Genomic DNA, 22,215 nt, shown 5'->3' with positions numbered 1-22,215 from the left:
TAAAAAGGAGGAAAATCTGCTTGCTGAAGGAGGAGGAATGGTGAAAAAATCAAGTCTCGGGAGTGCATGAAAGGCCAACAGCCCACGCTGTGATTCCATCTGGCCTTTTTTGCACAGCGTGTTTGCATTTGGAGCCAGTGAAAGGTTGCCAAAGTGTGACATGACCCCATACATGTGTTAGCGTACATACGTAATTACCAGAATGCTTACAGTATACGTGTTTTGTGTCTCGAGAACTCGCTCGATACGGATTTATGTGTTTATGCGGTGCGAGGGTGAAGGTGTGTGGCAACGCATGAGTGTGACATTGCCTGACCTGTATCCGTGGAGACAAGTAGGTCAGTGGGGACGCATCTGTGATGCTAGCAAAAACAAAAAAACAAAAGCAAAGTGCCCAAAGATGTACAAAAATAATCTCAATATATGCCTACCATTATGTAAAAGGTTGATTTCATTGTGCTTTGCCATATTGGCCTAATTCACCACACGATGCTTTTCACGTCTAAATATAACGACAAAAACAATGCATGCCGTGTATAATAGCATTTCAATAAATAATGAAGCAGCAGACTGCTCCCACTCTCCAGGAATAACACAACATAAAAGTTGCTTGGCCCATTTAGGATCTCGTATTAATGGAATTATTTTACTGAAATATTAGGGGTTAATATAAATCAATACATTTTTGGGAAACTTCAGTGGGGTGATTTGCCTAACCAGATGCTGCTGCATTTTTTTTTTTTTTTTTTGCTTTGTGGAAGCGTGGCCATTTTCCAGGCTGCAGTAAAGAACCCCAGCCCCTTGCAGCTATTCATTATGGTAAGTGTGTCTGCAGCAGAAGTGAGCAGGCAGTGGCGCGACGCACGGGAGGAAAAGATTGCTGAAACAAGCTTTCCAAAAGGAGGGAGATCTCCAAGGACACTTTTTAATTCATGAGACGATGCATCGTCCCGGACTAAGCAGGCTCACACGACTTGACTATTTTCCAAAAGAAACCATTTGATTAGCACTTCACATTCACTCATCTGTTATTGAACTTTATCAAAGGTGTCTTATACTTTTTGTTGTGATATATTTTCCTTTAACCTTAGATGAAATAACACCTTTAAGTTGATGAGACAGATCATTTACAACTGGAGTACGAGCAGACCGATACGGGAATTAAAAAGCTAAAGCTAGTGTTGGGAAGTGATTCTGGTAATAAGACTTAAAAGATTTGTTTGGTAACGAGTCGGTAGATCAAATTATCAACCCTGAAAGAACTTCGAGGTTTATCTCTGTCACTTAGTCCCTGGTTGTCAAGTTTAATAAGGTTTCTTGTTGCGGTGTTCCCCAGGGCTCCTTCTTTAGCCCCATTTATTTATTCTGAGGTTCATATATCAGTTTGATAAAATTGATACAGCTGGAAAAGTGAATCAAGAAACATCACGGGCTCATTGATACCACATTTGTGTACTAAATGCAGTAAGCTGTACTTGCTTTTAGCTGCATGTGGTAAAAGTCGTGCCATAAGTCTGTCCTTGTGGGAAAACTCAGAGAGAGCAGTCTGACATTGCATCTTCTCCATACCGCCTCACACCCCTCACTTTGCAGATGAGGTTGGCAGCGGTAGATCAGCTCTATAGTTCAGACTAATTTATATCCTCTGCAGAGGAAGGTGCATTAGGAAGATCAGCCTCATCCACAACTGCCACACTGCAAACAATCTGCCATGACTAAACAAAAAAGCTAAAGCGCACAACCATAAACACAGATGAATGGTTTGTGAGCTTGCACAATCAGGCATAATTCGATTTAACTGGCACAGCTTAAGATGGAGTCTGGAAGCTTTACAATTGTTTTGTTTATTTGGGCTTTTTATTCAGTCATGCATAAAAGTCCCACTAATGACAATACACTGTACAACGGACGATCCACCGAAGTGAAAGGATGGTGGTCTTCTATTGTGAAGTATGTACTGATTTAAAAGTAGATCATCATCAAAAACCTTATTTCACTTCAGTCATGTGCAACAATGCCTTTGCTTGATGTATACTTACTAGGAGTTCAGGAGAGAAGCTCAGGAAGCGGGTGGATTGTTGGAAAACTATACGCACCTTGAAAACAATGCAAAAATAATGCTTTTAAATTATGCTTTAAAAATCATATCCAGCCAAAGAGGGTTGCTTCCACGCTCTCGCTAGTATCTCCACAAACACACACCTGACTTGAGTCGGCCATCTGATGAGGAATGCAAAGAAGGAGTGAACACCTCAAAGTGTAGTAACCACACCTGGACAGTAGAGGGCATACTAAACAAAAACAACCTCACCTCTGATCGTCATCCTTGAGTACAAGAGTCTCACTTCTTGTCAATCCCAACGTCCAACGAGTGGAGGGCAGATGCATAGCCCACAGGAAGAAGCCTCAGCTTCGCCTCAAGCGCTGACCTCCTCCGATGACAACCATATGCTTCCATATTAAATATGCATGTCTGTGGAGAGTGTGGCATGGGATGTTCGGTGTGCTAAAACAAGAGTCCAAGTGGTGAGGACTTCTTTTGCAATATAGTTTGGTGGAGAATTTGAATATCTTTGAATATTTTTTTAATTAAAAAAAAAAAATATATTTTTTTTAATTTTATTTTAAATATTTATTTATTTATTTATTTATTTATTCTGCTTGAGGGATGTCATCTTCTTATGGTGACTAACACCGCCTGTGACGGACATTGTGAGTAATCCATCTCAGGTTGCCGACATTTTCTGATCAAAGAAATTGATTATCAATTCCAAGGTCAGTTATCCAATAGAATCTTTCTTGATATTGCTACCAGCATGTCTTTGTGCATCTCGTCACTGTCTGGCCACAGCAAGCTGATATCACGGCCACCGGTTACAGTACATCACATACAAGTAGTGCATGAGACTAATGGGGAGCTTAAAGGTCAAGTGAGTCACAGCATTTCCAAAACACCTCTTGTTGACGTATTTTTCCACCCTATTAAAGCTATGCCCCTTCTGTCTCGACACTCTTTGATTGGCCGGTTTTGTTGCGCCGTGATGTACAAATTAAATTAGAGGCAGAAGGATGATAACGGTTTTATTTGATAACATAGCACTAAGAAGCAATATAAACACTTTGTAGCACAAAATCATCCTTAGGTGGCTGTATTTTATTTGTTAAGAAAAACAAAATAATTTATCCTCTTGGCATTTGCAGCATTTCGACACCTCTCAATTGTATGCGAGTCCTTGTGAGATGGAATCGAGTCGAAGGTGATCTGGCTGGCAAATATCATAGCGACACGGCAATGAGTTTGACCTTTCAGCACATCAACCTTGCTCAGATATCAAAAAACACTTGAGCAGGGATGACGCAAGGACTCGCTCATTTACCTTAATAAGATGCATTCAAACTGGCATCACACTGACCTCACACATTGTCAGTGAGACAATGAGAGTATCTGTGTTCTATGTTTTTTATTATTCTATCTTGGTATTTAGATTTTTCATTATTTCAAAGGTCCCTTCACATTTGAGGAAAATGACTAATATCCTGGAGATGTACATATCTAATGACATCAAAGTAAATTAAAAGCAAGAAAGGAGCGTGAACGTGCACCGACAATACTTCCCCTCCTCAATGAAAGCGCTTTATTCTCCGCCTCTCCTTGAGCGAATCCTCTTCCAATTGACAGGATGTCATTTGGAGTAATTGTCAGCTGACTCACCACTCCGGGAGCTGAGGAGGACGTTTGTGAGTCATCTAAAAGGTCAGCTCAAATGGACTTTAAAGCTACAAAAAGCAAATGTCACTCAAGGGTTAATTTAAACCTGCGAAAATAGCTTGCACACTGTGAATTGTGATGTAAGGCACCGCGCTTGGTTCGATTAATGATGAGGAGCTTTGTGAATCGTTAATTCGGCTGTAATTAATATTGATTAGATTACTGTAGCTGGTAATAATACATGCTTATCTGTAGGGGATAATGTGGCTTGCATAAACAAGCCCGCAGCCAAATTAGGATAGCAATAAAAAAGCAATAACCTAATAATGAGCACGGGATACTGATAGCGTTGTTTACAAAAAAAAAAAGCACAATTAAACACGACACTTGCTTGCTTTTGTCACGAGCAACACGGCAACGCTATTAGATGTTGTTGGCTATCTTGTCAAATGGTGTTATTTGTTTGGAGCGCTGGATTTTCGTCCAATAGTTTCCAACAAATATTGTCAACGTCTGAGCAACATAATGTTTTTAATACATCCCCGCGGACGTTTAAAGCTGCTTTGCTACCATACGGTCTGTCTGTTGTGTTTATCAGCAGCATCACATCGCTGATGTTTTTTTTTTTTTAATAGTCTTTGCTTTCACTAAATCTCTGTTAATGCCCAACTCGACCGCCTGAACTTTTAATACGGTGAAAGGGGATGCAGAGTTTTTGGGAAAGCAATCTATTAAGTTCATGGTTTGTTTGTATTTCCATAAGGTACACAAAGTGAACTGCTGTCTCCCACTGGCGGAACTAGATGGGGGGTAGCGGGGGCACTGGTCACCTCTAAAATATGCTTGGCCCCTAAAAATGCCAGGCCAGATAATTCACTTTTGGGTATTTTTAGTTTTGTGTGTTTTCCAGGATTTTTTTTCCAACATATAATTAATACTTATCAGCGTTTTCTGCAGAATTTTGAGGGTTTGTAAAGATTTTTTCATTTGTTTTGCCGACCTTCTGAAGTATCAAAAACTCCTAGCTCCGCCAGTGCTGCCTCCACGAGTTAAAATATTTTTACAAGAGCTCACTTTTACATTCAGCCGCGGCTCCAGAAGTAGGAGCAAGCATCCGACTGCAACGATGATGAAAAGTCTGACCCCTGGCTCGGACAAACTCATTTCTAGAGGGCTATCCTAGCATATTAAAATGATTATTTCATGCCTGTACTGTTTGTAGCATATTGATTGTTGCAATGCTGCGCCATAATGCACGTTGCGGTCCTGCCCACCCCGCAATGTTCCAGCTTCCATTAGCCGGTAAATCCCTAGACAGTTAGCATGCAGGTCAATGAGGTTGCAGCTCAAGATGCAACGGAAGCATCACGGTTGACTAACAAACACCATCGTCACACAGAAAGTCATTTTGCCCTTATTTAGAATAAAGTTTGGCTTATGAATAGTTCAACACCAAGCCATCTATGTCGGGGCTAATTCAAATCAAATGATTCTCTGTAAACGAAACCTCTCATTAGCCGCACTCAGTCCGACAAATTTTGAGCACTGATACGGGCCAACGCCGGTTACTACCCGCGAGTGCCGTTCTAATTAAATTCACCTTTATTCCTTTCAGCAGCAGTTGTTGGCATGATGTCGATGCTCTCCATCCACCAGCTTCCCTCAAGACACATCAACTAATGGCCACGTCTGCGTAGCATTCCTGGAAACACACAACCAATCACATTTACCATCTTAGTGATGTAATGAGAGCCGAGTGGTGCTCTGACGTTAAAGTCAACGGGGAATAAGCCAGGAGGGAAAAAAAATATTGTTGGATTTTTGTAACGAGAGCAGGGGTTGACAACCCACGGCTACCGAGCAGCATGGGGCGCTTTCATCCTTCTGGTAATAAATAATTGCTACTTCACTTTTGCTTGATATACTGTATTAAAAGCAAACGTCGCTCACGCCTCAGAGGTGACAGCTCACAATTGTGTTAGAAGGTGAACGTGACATCTACATGCCGTGACGGGCTGTCGCGGTACGCTGAGGTTCAGGAACAAAAAAAATCACATTAACCGGGTAAAAGAAATACTCCAATGGGCTATAACATTGTTAAGTGAAGTAGACCTTTTTAAGTGAAGTTGACAGCTGACTGCTTGCTCCACATGCAATGAAATGATGTAATGCAGAAGTACCGTATTTTCCGCACTATAAAGCCGACAGTGCGCCTTATAATCCGGTGCGCCTTATATATGGACTAATATTGAGTCACTACGGCAAGCGTGTCCAAATATATAGACTTATATATGGACAAAGTTTTAAAATGGGCCAGTCATTGAAGGCGCGCCTTATAATCCGGTGGGCCTTATAGTGCGGAAAATACGGTAGTTAATATTCGTAGTATGAATTTTTTGTTGACTGCAGCTTTGAGGTGCTAACCATTAAGAAAGTTAAATTACTTGTTGGAAATGATCTTTACATCACAGGTGTCAATTTTCAATCAATGCATTTTTTTTTTCTTTTCCCAATTGCCCTGAGCTGTGGTATTTAGCAGAGTGAGGACTTCAATCACATCACGACCTCTGGGAAAGATTAAGAGGATCACTTTAGGCTGTGTGGGTTGATGTGTGATGGTCCATCTCAAAACTGCCTGCAGTGAATCTCCAATTTGTTTCATTAGGACAAATGCAATCAAGGGTTTTGACCCGAATTCACCTGGAAAGTCTGGAGTAGCAAGAAGCAAAACTAAAGCGCCTCTGATTTACACTCCAGTCATGATGGTTAGCTCCCACATCGATCGACGTGGAGACCGACCGTCTCATTTTCCAAACAAACGCAGCTGCTAGGCTTACTGTACATTTTGGAGGAGTCGCAGCCGTAAGTCAGAGCAGATGAAAATAAAAACCCACAAGCGACTCCCACACACAACAGAAATAGTTTGATTTCTCTTTTTGCCCTCTCTGTCCTTACAGACACTCCCACATTGAGTAGGCACAGAAGAGGAATTGATATATGGTAGCAGCCCGAGATGGAATTCCGGCAAGCGTTTGCATCCTAGCCCATAATCAAGATGAGATGCATGATTAAATTGCTGTCAGATTTGCTTCATGTGCTGGCTGACAGTTTGTCAAGATGTCATCCACGCAGCTTCCAGAACTTTAATTCAAGCCCACGCAAACAACAATCATCCGCAAATACATAAGAACACCCACAGAGGCTTTGCAAGTGCTTACTTTCCAACCTCAAATGTCCATCTTCTGCTTTTTATTATCGTTATTGTGTCCAGCAACGTTCTGTTGACTGCTTCTATCACAGCTCCGGTATGCTTTAACTTTTTTAATGCTGCTATAAAGCCACTATAAAGCTTTAAAAAAAAATAGGCCAGGGGGTGGCGGGCGGATGAGGGCAATAGTCTTTGTCAGAAGCAGGGCGGAAAACGGTGTTTACATCTACAGGCACTGAATATTTAATCCAAAAAAAGATATTTAAGAGGATATTTAGTGTGATAAAAGTAGTGCTGTTTGAACTTTTATAAAAAATTGCATTTGTATAAATATAAGCAGAAATAATGAGTAAATATCAAAATAAGTACATAAATAAACAAAAACAAGCAATTCTGAGGCAGGTTGCATCAGTTTAAATGCAGTGTGACATATCAGCACCCAAACTGTGACTTTCCCGTGTGAGAAACAACACCGGCAATTCACAGGAAGTTCATCCGAGGGCAGGGGGATGGATGAGGTTGTGCTCCACGTCAACGGAGCTGTCAGATGTTTGCCTGAGCTCAACTTGAACTGATAGCAATGTGTCAATCATATATATAGAAACATGAAATTGTTTTTTCACTATACGTGTGAGCCGACTAACTGTGTATACATAGTGGGCGCTCACGCTGAACTTACGGCAGTATTTTATTCCATACTGTGGGAGTGTTTACACACAAGGACTCACTCAGCACTTATTGCGCTATATCTGCTAACACGCAAGCAATCCATTTGGAAGTGTGTTTGGTTTCACGCCACATCTCTTTCTTTTGCCGAATGCTGGAGACGCATAAATTGGAGTCATAACTCGACGAGAAAAAGCATAAACATCCAATTTAAGTAAAGGCTTTTTTTTTTTTTCTCAGTGTACCCTGGTCGGTTATATAAGGGGTCAGCAATGACACTATTGAAATTACTAAACTGTTATTTGATTATTTATTGTATTGAGTTTACATTTTGTTTTGAGCAGAAAATTTGGATTTGATGCTATTTTCTCCCTCAGTCGACAATAGACGAAAACTAAAGAGCGGGAGTCAGGTGATGACATTTTGTTAATCTACGAAATGATGTTCACGTCCGTTTTGTGGCAGATGGCGCGTGGAAACAAAAGCAAAATGCCAGGAGGGTGTTTGGCATTTTATGATAGAGTGGGTGGGGCTTTCTCTTATAAGGTGTGTGTGGGAAGATGTGTTAAATTGTGTAATCCTTATGAAAGCAACAGAAAAAGTTGTGAAATAAAAATATTTTGTGATCATCCATAGGTATAAATAGAATTATGGACCAAAGCAAATCTTTAAATTTGACCTTAACGGCACTTTAAGGGAAATGTATTGATTGGCTGTTACAAATGACAAAGTGAAATCATTAGGCTCGATCCAATAAATCGCATGTGAGTTGGCTGATCATTAGTGTTAATTAAGACTAATCCCACTCTCAGCCAGTCGAAGTGGATCTGTGGCCATGGCAACCCACTCCCAAATGGTGAACGCCAATGAGGCCTGCCGCTGCCTCTTCACTCCCTGCAGCAGTCATTGTGATTTGTAGAGCAATTACCACACAGCAAGAGGAAAAGGAGCACTTTTGACAAACAAGTCAGTGGCCTGTCTAATGTGCCAAATTCTCCCGGCGTCACAGCTAGAACACAACACGTGGCGAAAATGAGTCAAATGTAAATTACACCTTATATACAGTAGGCCTTATATTCATATGTACTGTCTATACTGTAAATTTGGGTTTTAATTTACTCTTATTTATTGTAATTGTATCATTATTGTATATGCAAATGTGCTACATAAATAAAGACGGTTACATTCTGAAGTGATGGTTTTTTTTTTTTTTCTTTTGTGACTGGACTGAGACAGACTATACATTGAAGGTGGCCCTGAGGGAATGTCTGTGTTTTCCAAAAACAGGATTATTAGATATTTTTTGCATTAAGATACACGTCAAAAGGAACTTTGGACCTCTCAACTAAATCCCCCGTGACAGTGACCGTCTAAGAATGAACATTTGTTTGCTTCAAACCTGTTTATTGTAGTGAATCAAATGAATTGATCTAGTCATTGAACTTGGCTCAATACTGTCACCTACCGGATGCTGTTGTGAACAACATGGATGACGTATGTCATAAGGTCACTTGGATTGACTTCAAATGTAGAAAAATAAAAAACGGGAGCGCTATTGCAAAATCGGAGGAGTTGTAAAATTGTTCTTTCACCAACGATATTGTAATGAGAAAAAAATATAACGCAGGTTCTCTGTCAATAAATGACACAAGAAGAATGACGTTTACAATATTTATTATTGAAAAAAAGATTCAAGAGGTTAATCGACCTTTACAATTTACAGCAGGCAGCGGTAAACGTGAGCAACTGTAAAAATAAAACACGTATCACTAAACAGTTAAAATAAATTTTTTAAATAATAATGAAAAACATTAATATACCGCCTACCTGAAGTGTCGTACACCCACACACAGTCACTCGCACACGAATCTTCGACCACTAATCGACCTTATCATATAAAAGACATATGCCGCACGATAAGCACAAAAAAAACCACGAAGATAAAAAAAACAATAATTACCAGATTTGCAGATTCGGCCCAGAAATGCCTCTGGCCACCCACCGGAAACTGTCACTTCAGGGTCATTTGACACTTCCTGTTTATACCGGAAATGCTATTTCCAAGAGCACCTTTTTGTGATGCACACACCACAAAAAAACGACCGTTTTGCTGTCGCTGTTTTCCGGATATCCGGCAGCTTCTGATCCCTCATTGTGATGCAGTTACCCAGAATTCTCGATAATCCATTCCTCATGCTTCAAGTATAGTTTATTTAGTTTACAATAAGACATTATAATTGAACCGTACCAAATTGTAAATATTAAAACGGTATATTATAGAATGTATTTCTTTTAAAAAAAGAAAAATCAGGAACAGTGTCACCGGTACTTAAACTTGTACTATTGTGTTGCCATTTATATAATGCTGCACCAAACAAACAAGCCGGCTGGTCCGATGGCGGTGAGATTTCAATTGATTGCTACAGTGAGTTACAGAACCTCTACGTTTCTTCTCTCCCCTCCCTCACCGCCGACCTTGACTAGCCTTTTGGAAAATAAATAAAAAGTCACTGTAGCCTTGTTCTTGCTATTTAAATTAGATTGACATTGCTTGTAATCCGTCCTAGGTGGCTGCACTTTGCAATTTTTTACTTTGTTGTGTACACGCTATATAAAGATTGTATTGTATCTGCTGAAGGGAAGCAGTTATACATATGACTTGCAGAAATTAATGTATAAAAACTCAAAACAAAAGTGTTTATTTATATGCCATGAAACATATCCATTCCCAGAGTTGAATCAAAACAATGATAGCATGGGTATTTTTAGTGACATTTATTGAAACTGCAAACCTGTTTGGAATAATAGAAAAGCTATGCTAGTCACCTCAACAGTTTCATCAGATTAAAGGAACATACAATAACAAGAATCTGTCATCTTCTAAAACATCCCCAGCTTGCATTCCATCATCATGTGCGGCTCGCCCATCATTTCACTCTGTGTTGGGTCTGGGGAAAAAAAAAAGTATGACTGGTTAGCAATGAATATGTGACTCCGTGAACGAGTTTGAGTGAACGTCACCATTGAGAATGTCCTCAAAGCCCATGGATTCATCAGTGCCTCTGAGGGTGTCCAGCGCCAAGTTGGAGCTCGGTAAGAACGGCAGACGCTGGATCTGGAGCAAGAGATGAATCAAAAGGCAACATTGGAAATAAGGAAGCCACAACAGGTGCAATGGAACATCTCAACGTTACCTGTCTCGCTGCCCTATACTCCATCTGCAGCTTAAGCGGAGCATGAAGACCTTGGATGTTTCGAAGGGTTGAGAAATTCATCTTGTCCTGGTTCAACTGGAACTGTTTGACACAGAAACACATCATAGGCCACTAGAAAATCAAATCAACACCATCCCGCATTCGTAGTTATTCAAATCTACTTACATTTTTTTCCGACAGCTCCAATGCATGGGCAGGGACGATCTCATTCTTCACATTGTTGAAACTAATCAGTAAATGACAAGATATACGGAATACGTATTATACGTCTGATTTCAATCAATTCACATTATCTAATAAAACCACTTGTTGAGTATTTACTGCATATTTACTCACCCATGGCGAAGTGTATCGTGAACGCCATATGCCCCCGGTGGACACAAACCAGTCACCGGTACGCTGGCGGTCAGCTGAGACTGGAAACCTCGAGAATTCTGATATTCATGCCATATATTTGTCAGTATGTTATGGAAAAACCCGTACACAAATATTGAAATGTTATGGGAAGCAATGTGTATTTTAAACGCTAGCTAACGAGCACTAGCTGCAATGACTAATCACATTCACAATTGGGGACTGCAGCGATTATAGCTACAGAAAACCCCACATATCATAAATGTTAAAACATAAATAGTATTAGTATTTGTATTTTCACTTTACATTAACGACAACAAAAACAAAATTGACGTACCATTTCAACTGCGACTTGCGCTTTAGATTGAATACATGGAAATGCGTCGCATTTTCATGACGCCATAACCGGTACACGTCACGGATATGCGTCAAGCTATTTTTCGAACGTTTCTCGAATATTAGCACCACACTGTGATTTTTTCCCATCAATATTTTTTTTAATCACTGAAGATTATTTGGTGGTTTATTACTGTAAATAAATCTCATCAGATATATCATGTTTAAATAAAAAACACTGAGAGAGTTACATCGGCACGGGGGTATAGCTCAGTGGTAGAGCATTTGACTGCAGATCAAGAGGTCCCCGGTTCAAATCCGGGTGCCCCCTCGTTTTGTATTTTTCAAAGTAGCAATGGACACAGCCCAACTTTATACGTGTACACATTAAAATAAGTAGCTCTTAAATAAAAGAGGCGTAACACAACTGTGTTTTTGTGCTTTTTAAATGCATCAAAGCGCACCAACAACGGCATTCATCAGCAGGGGGCAGCATAAAGCTACAAGTTACTTGTTCCACATTGATATGAAAGTCTAATTTCCCAATAGAATAAATAATAATCTATCTATACAGGTATTTCATCTCATAATTCTGCACACAACGGAAAAGTAATCACATAGTAGGCTATTTTTCACGACCTTTGCCACCAAGGTTCGAATTGAGCACCTGTGCTTAAATCAATTACCTGAACATGATCTGGTTTGGCTCACGCATCCCTAAATAAGGACCCATAGTGCACAAATGTTAGAGCACAAACCAAGAAGATACTCAATTGCGTTGTTTTTGTTTTCATTGTTGTTATTGTTGTTGGTTTTGCAGCCATGCATCAATTTAAAGCTGGACATCTAAAGCCAAACTAGGTCACCCACGTGAAGCCAAAAAAACAGGCAATCATTTACAACATTCCAAATTCCATGTACATTGTTACACACGGTATGTACACACATTAACGTTGACGTCAGCTTGCTAAGTTTCATAATGACGAGAGGCGCGCACACAACAAAACCACTCATGGACATTGAAGATCCAGTCACGCATGGACACACAATTTCCCCCTGCAATCTCAGCTCATTGGCTCAGAGTGCCAAGTGAATTTATGATGAAAAGCCAAAGTCGAGATGGCGGGGTATTCACAAACCTAAAGCTATGAGCTGCCTGAGGAAATCAGGTCAGAAGAGTCACTGACCTCTTTTGAATCTCTTAATATGCTGCTGCTTTATCATGGTGGTCCCGGAGGTGTGGAACTCGGCACGATGCCGTCTGCAGGTTGCTCTGCAATATTGTGTGTACACGTGTGCAGCTCATAATATATTTGAGAGTATCACCCAGCATTTTTCTGCCAATCTTCTTTTCCCTCGTGTTATGTGATGATTAGAGTGGCCTGAGTCCAGACTGAAGCTTTGAATTACAGCCAGCAGCATCCATTATGTCATCACCTAGTTTGGCATTTTTCACATTTAAAAGGACAAAAAATGAATTTAATATAGTTAAATATGCACAGGTAAAATGAGAGCATCGAAGAAGAAAATGTCTAAAAAAAAAAAAGCGTAACTTCATCCAGTGACCAAGGAAAGGAAGGCAGCCATGTGCTTTTTTATGATGACATTATAAAAATGAAAACAATCCAGCATGCATTGTTCTGTGTGATTTTTTTTTTCTTGTTGGACATTGAATCAGACAGCTTATCGGGAGCATTTAATTCCCCGAAATATCAAAAGGTTGTAGGTATTCTTCTGCAAATGAGAAAGTGGCTGTGACAAGCGGGGTCACCATGTGACATTTGGAGATCTTTTTATGATCAGCTGATTTCATGCTCACAAATATTATTTGTAAGTACATCAAACGCAATCACCTCTCGTACTATTTATCGAATATATGGATCAAATCGCAGCGTGCGACTAGAATAGCTCCTAATCACAGCCTGATCATGTCTTAATGTTCACATCAGGAGTCCAGTGAAAGAATGTCAGCAATCAGGAGAAGCTTTCGTATTGAATTTTAACCACAGGTGGAGATTATACGTAGATATTTATAGACACAGTAAAGAAGTCTTTAAGGGTTATGACTTGAATTTGAATTTTGAACGGTCTAATTTCATCTCACATGGCCATTGGTGCCTGCTGTGTATTTCCAACTTTTTGTCATATTTCCTCTTCCCATTTTTGGATATCAGTCGAGCGCATTCACTCTTGCTTTCAACATACGTCCATTATTTTTAGCAGCCTGAGTCATGACTTCCTTCATTGTTCTTTTGGATTAACACGCTTGCTCAAAACTGGAGGAGGTTTGAGGAATGAAATAGCAGAAGTAGTTGATTTGGTGGTCTGAAATTTTACCCTCATCTGGAATTCAGCTATTGTGTGAATAACATTAAGAAGAAATCATCACAATATGTCCACGAATACATACACCACAATTTTTTTTCTTTTCAGAGCTCAGCAGTTTTGCACTTATGCCGACACGCATACGTGCATTGCACACAAACTGCTGATGTCATCAAGTTCTGCAAATGGCATTAGAATGTCCATCATACATACAATACTGTAATCTCTAAACTGTCACACGATAATGCAACCATAAAAAAATGGAGGACAAAGAAGGATTATGTATATTATTGTGGCTTAATGGATAAAGACCACACATTGTTTTCATGCATTCCGCAATCATATTGTCTCGCAGCCATTATGCAGTTTTGGTTTGATAGGAAAAACAGGTGAGGAGTCCCAAATGTATTTTCTCGCAAATGATAATATATTTACGATGATGGATGAATGGAGGAAAGAGAGAGGGGGCGGGGGATACATTTTCTTTATGCAAGAATTTAGTGGAGATGAATTGTGAGGTTAACCAGATGGCCAGATTCACATCCGGTCTATTAATCCAATGATGCTCTGCTTCAATCTGCCTTTTATGTTTGATTGTTCATGAATGCATTCATAATTTAATACATTTCTTGCTCATTAAGTGTCTTTATTAAACAGCTCAATATTGCATCTATGTAAAATTAGAATTGAATGTTAACAGTAATACTATTGGCACAAAATATTCCCAACATATTCCCCAGCGCCCCACATGAGAGTTTCAAATCTTGCGAAATAGTTTGCTTTCATGTATTCTCTTGGCAATTAATTCCTCTAAATAAATCAATAACTAAAAAAGATCTAAACATATTCAAATGAGTATCTGTATTGATGTGCTTTACATAATCGAGGAATGAGCAATTATCGGTTTAATAAAGCAGATCATCTCTCTTTTTTTTTTTATGTCATCTAATGGCACTCCAAGGTTGTTATTGTTGTGAAAGCTTCTTCAACAGCAGCTATACATCCCAGTGGGAGATCTCCCAGTCGGGCTGATACAATTAATTAAAGTGGTTGGAGGCTGCTTTTTGTCATAAAATCCACCCGCACCATAACAGATGACACTTTTTCAGCTAATTTCTGTTAAGTGCTCCAAGATAGGCTCGGTTGTTTGATGTAAAAGGAGGTCGAAAAAATTATACAGTCGGTCACCATAACATGAAGAACATGCCAAGTCTGATGGAGGAACTATCAGAAGAAAATGACTGCTATTTGGAAAATTTCAGAAAAGGGTGACTCATATTATTTTCTTGACTTGACATTTCTACAAAATGATTCACGTTCCATATTCAGTGCCTGTTCCATTTAATGCCATTTTCAAAATGGATTTATTAAGTGTCGGAAATGCCAGGTGCTGTTCTTGCCATATTTTCCATGAGTGGGTGAAAAAAGCTAAAAAAAAAAAAAGATATTAACTGTATATATCATCATGTTCTTTACCTAATGAAATGTCCACTATGTGTACCATTCTGTCCACTACTCAACCAAAATCCGTCAGACACGTCGGCTTGCCGTGCAAGAGGTCATCTGATCCCAGCAGGTAGATTTGGACTCATTATTCCACATCCTGACACACACACATTTACACACTTCAACACAATGCCTTAACAGCAGGAGCAAGCGAGCATAACCTCTGAGCATAAACTGTCTCATTACCGTACTTTCCCATCTGAGCAGAAACCAACGCGAACGGACACCGGTCGTTGTTATCCGCGGGTCACTGGGTTGTGACCTCACATGGGAACTGTGACGGCCAAAAAGAAGCCTGATGGGATTTAAAATAACTACAGGATTTTGTTTGTGACTCTTTGGCTGGAAAGAGGTTTGAGCGTTTGCAGAACAGCAATAAAAAAGATGCGCTTCTAAATCCGCCTACTCAAATCGGAACGAACGTATGAAAGACGAAAAGTGTCGCTTGAAGGATTATGCTCCCCTACGCAAACTGTTTTATGACTTGTTTGTCCAATAAAGCTGAAATATAAAATAAACGACTCCATCTTGCCGCAATGTGAATATTCCACCATAAAAGGGCAAGAAAAAAAGTGATCCTATATTACAGAAGTTCAAATCACAACAGAACAAAAAAACAGACATAAGCTGTAGTAAAAAAAAAAAAAATCGAGCAAATTCCACACTAATCACATTCGTCACATCCAAGGAACTTGTTTATAAAATATTTCCATGATCTGCCTCACTTCTCTTTCATTCCTTGAGCGATTTTATGTTAAGCTATTTCAAAAAGCCTGGCTAAAACCTCGAAGCCAAGCCAACTGTATTGAAGATAACAGAAGCGTATCTGTCTTATGATTTAAGACGGCAATATGCTGACCTGCATCCATGTAAAAATTTGCATTTATAACCCTTTCTATTTCTTCATTTATCTCTGCGCTGTAGTGATTGATGTTTCCAATAAGAACGTGTGTCCTGAGGGTGAAAACTAAAAAAATCTCAAATCAGAGGCAGGCATATCTATAACCTGGTACGTAAACCTTTTCTCACACCCTGAACTTAAACGACTTTCTTTCAAACGGCGTCCTGTTTCCCAGAAAATGTTTTGTAAACGGGTGAGTAAGACATTATGCTTAGTTAAGTTCCTGCCTTTGTGTCTCGATGTTCTTTTAATTGTGCAACAAAACGGTGTCGTTTCAGAGAGCAACTCGGGTCAAGTGTGGGTTGACCCGCCGGAGGAAAAGGCAAGGTAAATAATTAGCTTTTATAGACTCTGCCACAACATGGCCGCCTAAAATGAGTCCGTGGCTTATGTTACTACAGGATCATTTATAATGGCCCAATGTAAATAAAATAAAATAATAAAATAATTTCCCCTTCCTCACAAAGTTGCAACTTTGGACCATATATGGAATTCTACCACAAAGACAAAGTTTTTGCAACTTTCTGGTGATTTATGTGACATTTCAATTCCAGACCAAAGAGTAATTGCAGTGGCTTTGCGGGCTGCCCGTAGTGAATACCAACAACTGATGGCACCGTGACTTTTTAACATCTTTCTTTCTGCCTGAGCTTGGATTTAAAGAGTGCGGTGACAAGTGGCAGGCCTTTAATTCACACAAACACGCAGAACCAGTACATTAGGTCTGCTCGAGGTCAGCGATCTGATGGAATTCCTTGATGCAGCCCCTTATATGTATTTTTTTTCTCCAACCCAAGCTTGTTATGTAACTTCCGTCAAGTTTTCCTCATTAATGTCGCCAAGATAAAACATAAAGCCAACATCACAGTGCATATGATGCCGGTCAACGTCTGAAGATACGTTGATCAATTATGTAAGCAATGCAAACCTCCATGATGCATCCATCCGACACGTCAATCAATAAGTAATCCTCACAAAAACATTGACCATTTAAAATGGCTCGCCTCTTATATAAGCATTTTATTTTTTGCCTGACATCAAGTTTACGCTCTCTTATATAAGTTTATGCTATTGCGCGTGTCGATTAGAAGGTCATGAGCGCCGAACTTCCTCACTTTTGTCTCTCATGGGGTCAAACTGCGGCCAGCACGGTTAATAATGCTAATGTGTTAGCACTACTCAAGCGTGACCGACACAATGCAGGGAACGTGTTGGATTGTCTTGCGGGCGTCTCCAGAGCCAAATGAAATGTGTGCAAATTGTTTGTGTCGGACGGTTTAGTTCCACTTGACTGAAAAGATGAGCAGTTTGGGGATCTGCATTGCTAAAAATGCTTTTGTATTTTCAGGAGGTAGGTCACACAACAAAATTGCCCCAAAAAAAAAAGAAAGTGTCAGAAGCATCCCCCAACAAATTTTGCACCAGTGATTTTTTCTTTTTTCCAGATGTCCGCCATATTTGGGACAGTTGGCATGAAGGCACCAGATGTGCTCGTGACCTCATTTTCTTTACGCTTACTGTTGCTAGGTTACAAAATCCTTTTCTAAAACTCCCATGCAGGTTAAATTAAGTAGATTCCCGCTCACAAGATTTCCATTGATTAAAAATCGTAACCTAAATCTAGTACGATTGCATCACAATTTTGATCAAACGCATTAACGATGAACTCACCCCATGGGTGGAAAGGACAGTCAAGTGATGACGTTTTGGAAAAAGTGACTAACCGAAGCATAAAGTTCAAAGGGCGAAAATGGGGATGCTTGATTTTCCATCATCCTAAATAATATTCTAGTCTCATTAACACGTGACATAGTAAATGGACCAAGCTCCATATTGGTCAGGGGGCGGGGCTAGTAAACAGCGTGGGACCCCTGTGGAATATTCACGGGGGTCCATTGTGTTTCTCTGGTGAAGTCCTCCGGGCAGGATGCAGGCCAGTGCTCAACGCAAACAGCATTATCTGTGTGTATACACAACACATCGCCACAGGACCTTTAGCCCAAACATTAGATAAAGCCAAACATCCTTCCCAACAACTGGAATACAGTAGGGAGAGACAAACGGAAATATAAGCAGGTCAAATTTCTGGGAGTGGATTTAAAAGACGGAATGAAGCGGCGGCTAGACTGAATATTACAACAGTCATCATTCATTGATGGCTTCCCCATGATAAATAAACAATGATAAACACAATTCCGCCAACAAGAGGTCAACGGCATGGGTGACTCCCCCCGGAGAGGGAAGATCTGCGTCACGTCTTGAGATGACAAGACATGCCATCAAATACGGATAAAAAAGACTTTTTGTTTATCCAGCAACACCTCATTGACCCGAGGAGACATTTTTTCCATTCTTCCCGCTCGCTATGTCATAAAATGAATGCGTATGACTGAGGGTGAGTTTGCGGTCTCTGGAGTGTTTCATAAGTTGTGAAAATGAGACTATCGTTCCATGATAAACGCTCTGAATGCGTTTTTAAAAATGAGCTACACTCTTTTTAAACAGTTCATCTGCATCTTAAGTGAGTTCGGCTGTGACCACCGCTGCATCGGCGCAGCCCTCCCTCTCTCAGATCCCCCAGCCGAAACTCGCCTGTGAAATTCCCCTGCAAAGGATTACGCCAGCTCCAAAAAATTAAACTTCAACTCAGTGAACCGTACAGTTTGACCTTGTTTTCCCATCTGCAGTCTTGTTGCTGCACTCCCCTCTCAATAATTCAGAGCGTTGTCCAATTCTTGCTCAGCTTGCTTGTTGTGAACACTGTACATCCATTTAACTGTCAGCAATTGTTCAGTGGGAAAACGTTCACACCCGGCCCGAGATGATTTCGGTGAACGTGTAGTATCATCTGAGCTGTCATTTTTATTTCACTAAAATATCATGCATATAATAGGAATCCAACAAATATTCTTACTTCTATTCCATTATGTTGCATGTCCCCACTGAGGGACAAATGAAGGACTTTTTTTTCTTTCTCTTGACTAACTTGATTTTCCAGCTCCACCATCAAACCAAACTGATGTGACTCTACCTGATGGATGTTTTTGTTTTTCTTATATTATACAGCAATATCAGCCTCGAAAAAAAACGTTTTCTTCTTCAAGGACGCCTGTCACACCAACGAAGGCCAATATTTGTCCTCTCAGCACAAATGACACTCAGCACTGTATTTGCTGCACGCACAACAGCAGCTCTTTAAAAGGATCATGCATGAGAAAGCTCATGGCATATTTCTCATTATTCTTAACAACCTTGAGCTCACGTAAACGTCCGCGATGCATGTTAACGTCCGTGAAGTAGCCCATCACACACTTCTAAAAGGTCGCAAATGAGGGATTTGTTTAATGAGCTTACACATCATAGCTGTCACTTGGCTTCACATCTGTTGGTTGCTTGGTAACAGATGTTTAATGAGGCTTTTATTGGACGATGAGAAGTGAAGTGACAGATGGATGTGTATTGTTTGCGTAACCATGGTGACTAAGGATACTTGCCTTGAGAGCGAGAGATGTAAAAAAAATGTTGCTCTATACAGTCCCTAGTTGCATAAAAGCAAAAAAAAAAAAAATATATATATATATATATATATATATATATATATATATATGGAATTATGGAAGTAATGGCTTTCAGGGGCCTGATGGATTTTTTTATGCTTGCCCTCGCTCATATATTGGAATCATGGCGTCCCTGCCGGAAGGCTGCAATATGTGTGGTGCATTTAGGTGCCTGCAAATAAATCAAACCCACTTTTGCATTCCACTGAGAATGTCTTTCCTCTCAAATAATAGACTCTCAGGCGCTGGATGACTGCATGATGTCATAGGAAATCTTGTTTATTAAAATAGTTCAAGTGTTTGCCTGGTGCATTGTGTGAGGTCAACGGCGGTGTGACTGCTTAAGATGCGCGTGTGGCTAGCCAGTAATTCCGCGCAACAGGTTGATAAACTCTAAGCGAGTGGTTAGCATGGTAACGTGTAAACAGGAATAGACAACTGGAGGGAACTCTGCTTTTAGAAAAATTCTCCTTTGATTCCACTTTTGTACTTTCGGGCCACAGGAAGCAACACACACAATACAACAAGGTGTGTAATGTCAACCGGAAAAGTGAAACTGACTTCTGAGGAAAACAAAATACTTTGCAGATTAAAATTGTGGATCAGGAAAAAGCTCATCATTAGAATAAAAGTAGCCACTGACAGATAAATAAATTATTTTTACTCACTTTATGTTCATAATATCATGATATACTGTGTCATCTTAATGTAGGAGAGCAACTTATATACACAACAAATGGTGAAAATTTTTAAGAGGAAAAACAAGGGAACGATAAAGAACAGCCCGAGTGGTAAAACACATATGAAGTAACCAAATTGCATAATTTGTGCATTAGCCTGTGTGTGTAAGAAAAAGAGAGAGACCGAGTCCAGCTGTGTGATGACCGGGGGAGTCCGACAGAGAGGGCCACTCGGGTCACTGGGGGAAAGGAGAAGCGAGGAGGAGGAGGAGGAGGAGGAGGAGGGAAAAACAAATATGAGAATAGTGAAAGCATGAAACACGATTTTAGGGAAATCAATTTATGTCAACATAGCCAAACATGGGCATGAATGTAAAGCTTGTCAATGTGATGCGCGTTTTGGGGGATCATTTTGGTAAGTTGGTGCCCCAAAGAAAGGTCAACTGAATTTACATTTTTTTTGGGCTTAATTTATGATATCATTTGAAGCTACAGCAACTGAGTTGCTATTTTAATGGTTGAGTCATCGTGGGCAAAAATGAGGTTAGGAGGAGAGCAAGATGAGGGTGAGAGTGGGACCTAATGTGGGTGAAAAACTGGGAGGATGTCCTGTTTGGGTCATGTGCTTCGGAGTAGTTTTACTGTGGGAAACTGTGGGTTTGTGTGAGGTCTGCTTTAGTGACTTGTGAGAACTGCTTTTTTTTTGGGTAAGGGTTCGCTGTTCATTCAGGACAGCTGTCAGTGATTTTTTTTTTTTTAATCATTGAGGAATCAAAACAAACCACCGAGGTAGAATATTTGTTGCAATGAATTTGTGAGTGAAGGAAAATGTGTCCAAAAAAAGAACAGTGTTTATCATTCATTTATCAATCTTGAAAGCGTTATTTAAATAATAATAGTAATATTTAAATGTGTAGATATTTTTAAAAAAAATATTTAATTTATATACCGTTTTTTTCCGTGTATAATACGCAAAATTTAACTAATTTATTGTCCTAAAATCTGGGGTGCGCATTATACATGGGTACAATTTCTTTTTTTTTTTTTTTTTTTTTTAATTAAATTTTTTTTTTTTTTTTTTTTTTTTTTTTTTTAAGAAAATCATGGTACTGGTACGAGTATTGATTTATGTATTGTTCTCTTCTTGTCATGTTGTGAAAGAATGTGGGTTGAATAAATACCGAAAGAACAATAGTGTGTTTGTACTGTGCTCTGGTAATTTCGTCAAAGAAGGGATAATAGTCCTCTTCTCTTCTTGACTGACAATGAATGTGATAGTTTAATACAATCAGCAAATAACAAAATGCGTATTATAGGTAATATTTTATTTCACAACACTTTGCCTTGTTCCTTTCGTCTCTGCTGTTCACTTCAAACACGCTCCATACGAACGCAATGCTCTCGTATCAAACGCTTGCTCGATCACCTGCTCGTTTGCTGTCACAATGTACCCTACACAAATCCGAAACATTTGTTGCGGCTCCGAGTCACGACGAGGGGCAAGTTTTGGTTTCCAAGGGTGTTTTTATTCCTCTTCAACGTCTCTCCCATACAGAGCCGCCTTTTTCACATGTCCGCACGTCACTTTCCTCTCTTTTCATCTGATCGCGGTGGTGCCTTTATGGGCAGTCGGAGAAATCAACGCCAACAAAAAAAATACATCCAGCCTAGTTAAGACCATACCAAAGACTATAAAAATGGGACCCATTGCCTCCCTGCGTGTGTGACGATCATTGGGACTTTAAAAAAAAAAAAAAT

The 22,215-nt window shown here is 39.8% G+C and overlaps 1 protein-coding gene, 1 long non-coding RNA gene and 1 other non-coding gene across 5 annotated transcripts; 1 reads left to right on the top strand and 2 right to left on the bottom strand.

Annotated features, from left to right (window-relative positions):
• Positions 1-941: 941 nt before the first annotated feature.
• On the bottom strand, positions 942-9,676 carry LOC119139411. Of its 3 annotated transcripts, none has more exons than XR_005101358.1 (5): positions 9,544-9,676; positions 5,310-5,411; positions 2,203-2,473; positions 2,040-2,096; positions 942-1,715 (listed from the first exon to the last, which is right to left on the bottom strand). It is a non-coding gene; the product is annotated as an uncharacterized LOC119139411 (long non-coding RNA). The 3 variants fall into 3 exon arrangements; XR_005101359.1 differs by having other exon boundaries at positions 2,312-2,473; XR_005101357.1 differs by having other exon boundaries at positions 2,040-2,473.
• Positions 9,677-10,343: 667 nt separating this feature from the next.
• LOC119139397 (proteasome maturation protein) lies at positions 10,344-11,569 on the bottom strand. The gene is made up of 6 exons (XM_037280015.1): positions 11,490-11,569; positions 11,135-11,232; positions 10,964-11,024; positions 10,778-10,879; positions 10,605-10,698; positions 10,344-10,531 (listed from the first exon to the last, which is right to left on the bottom strand). The coding sequence occupies exons 1-6, from the start codon at positions 11,490-11,492 to the stop codon at positions 10,464-10,466; spliced, it is 426 nt and encodes a 141-aa protein (XP_037135910.1). The 5' UTR covers positions 11,493-11,569; the 3' UTR covers positions 10,344-10,463.
• A 178-nt stretch (positions 11,570-11,747) lies between these two features.
• trnac-gca lies at positions 11,748-11,819 on the top strand. The gene has a single exon. It is a non-coding gene; the product is annotated as a tRNA-Cys (tRNA).
• Positions 11,820-22,215: the final 10,396 nt, after the last annotated feature.

Source organism: Syngnathus acus, chromosome 20, assembly GCF_901709675.1.
Source record: "Syngnathus acus chromosome 20, fSynAcu1.2, whole genome shotgun sequence".
Classification (NCBI taxonomy): Eukaryota; Metazoa; Chordata; class Actinopteri; order Syngnathiformes; family Syngnathidae; genus Syngnathus; species Syngnathus acus.
The sequence above is the reverse complement of the archived record's forward strand: the minus strand, read 5'-3'. Positions and strand labels throughout refer to the sequence as shown.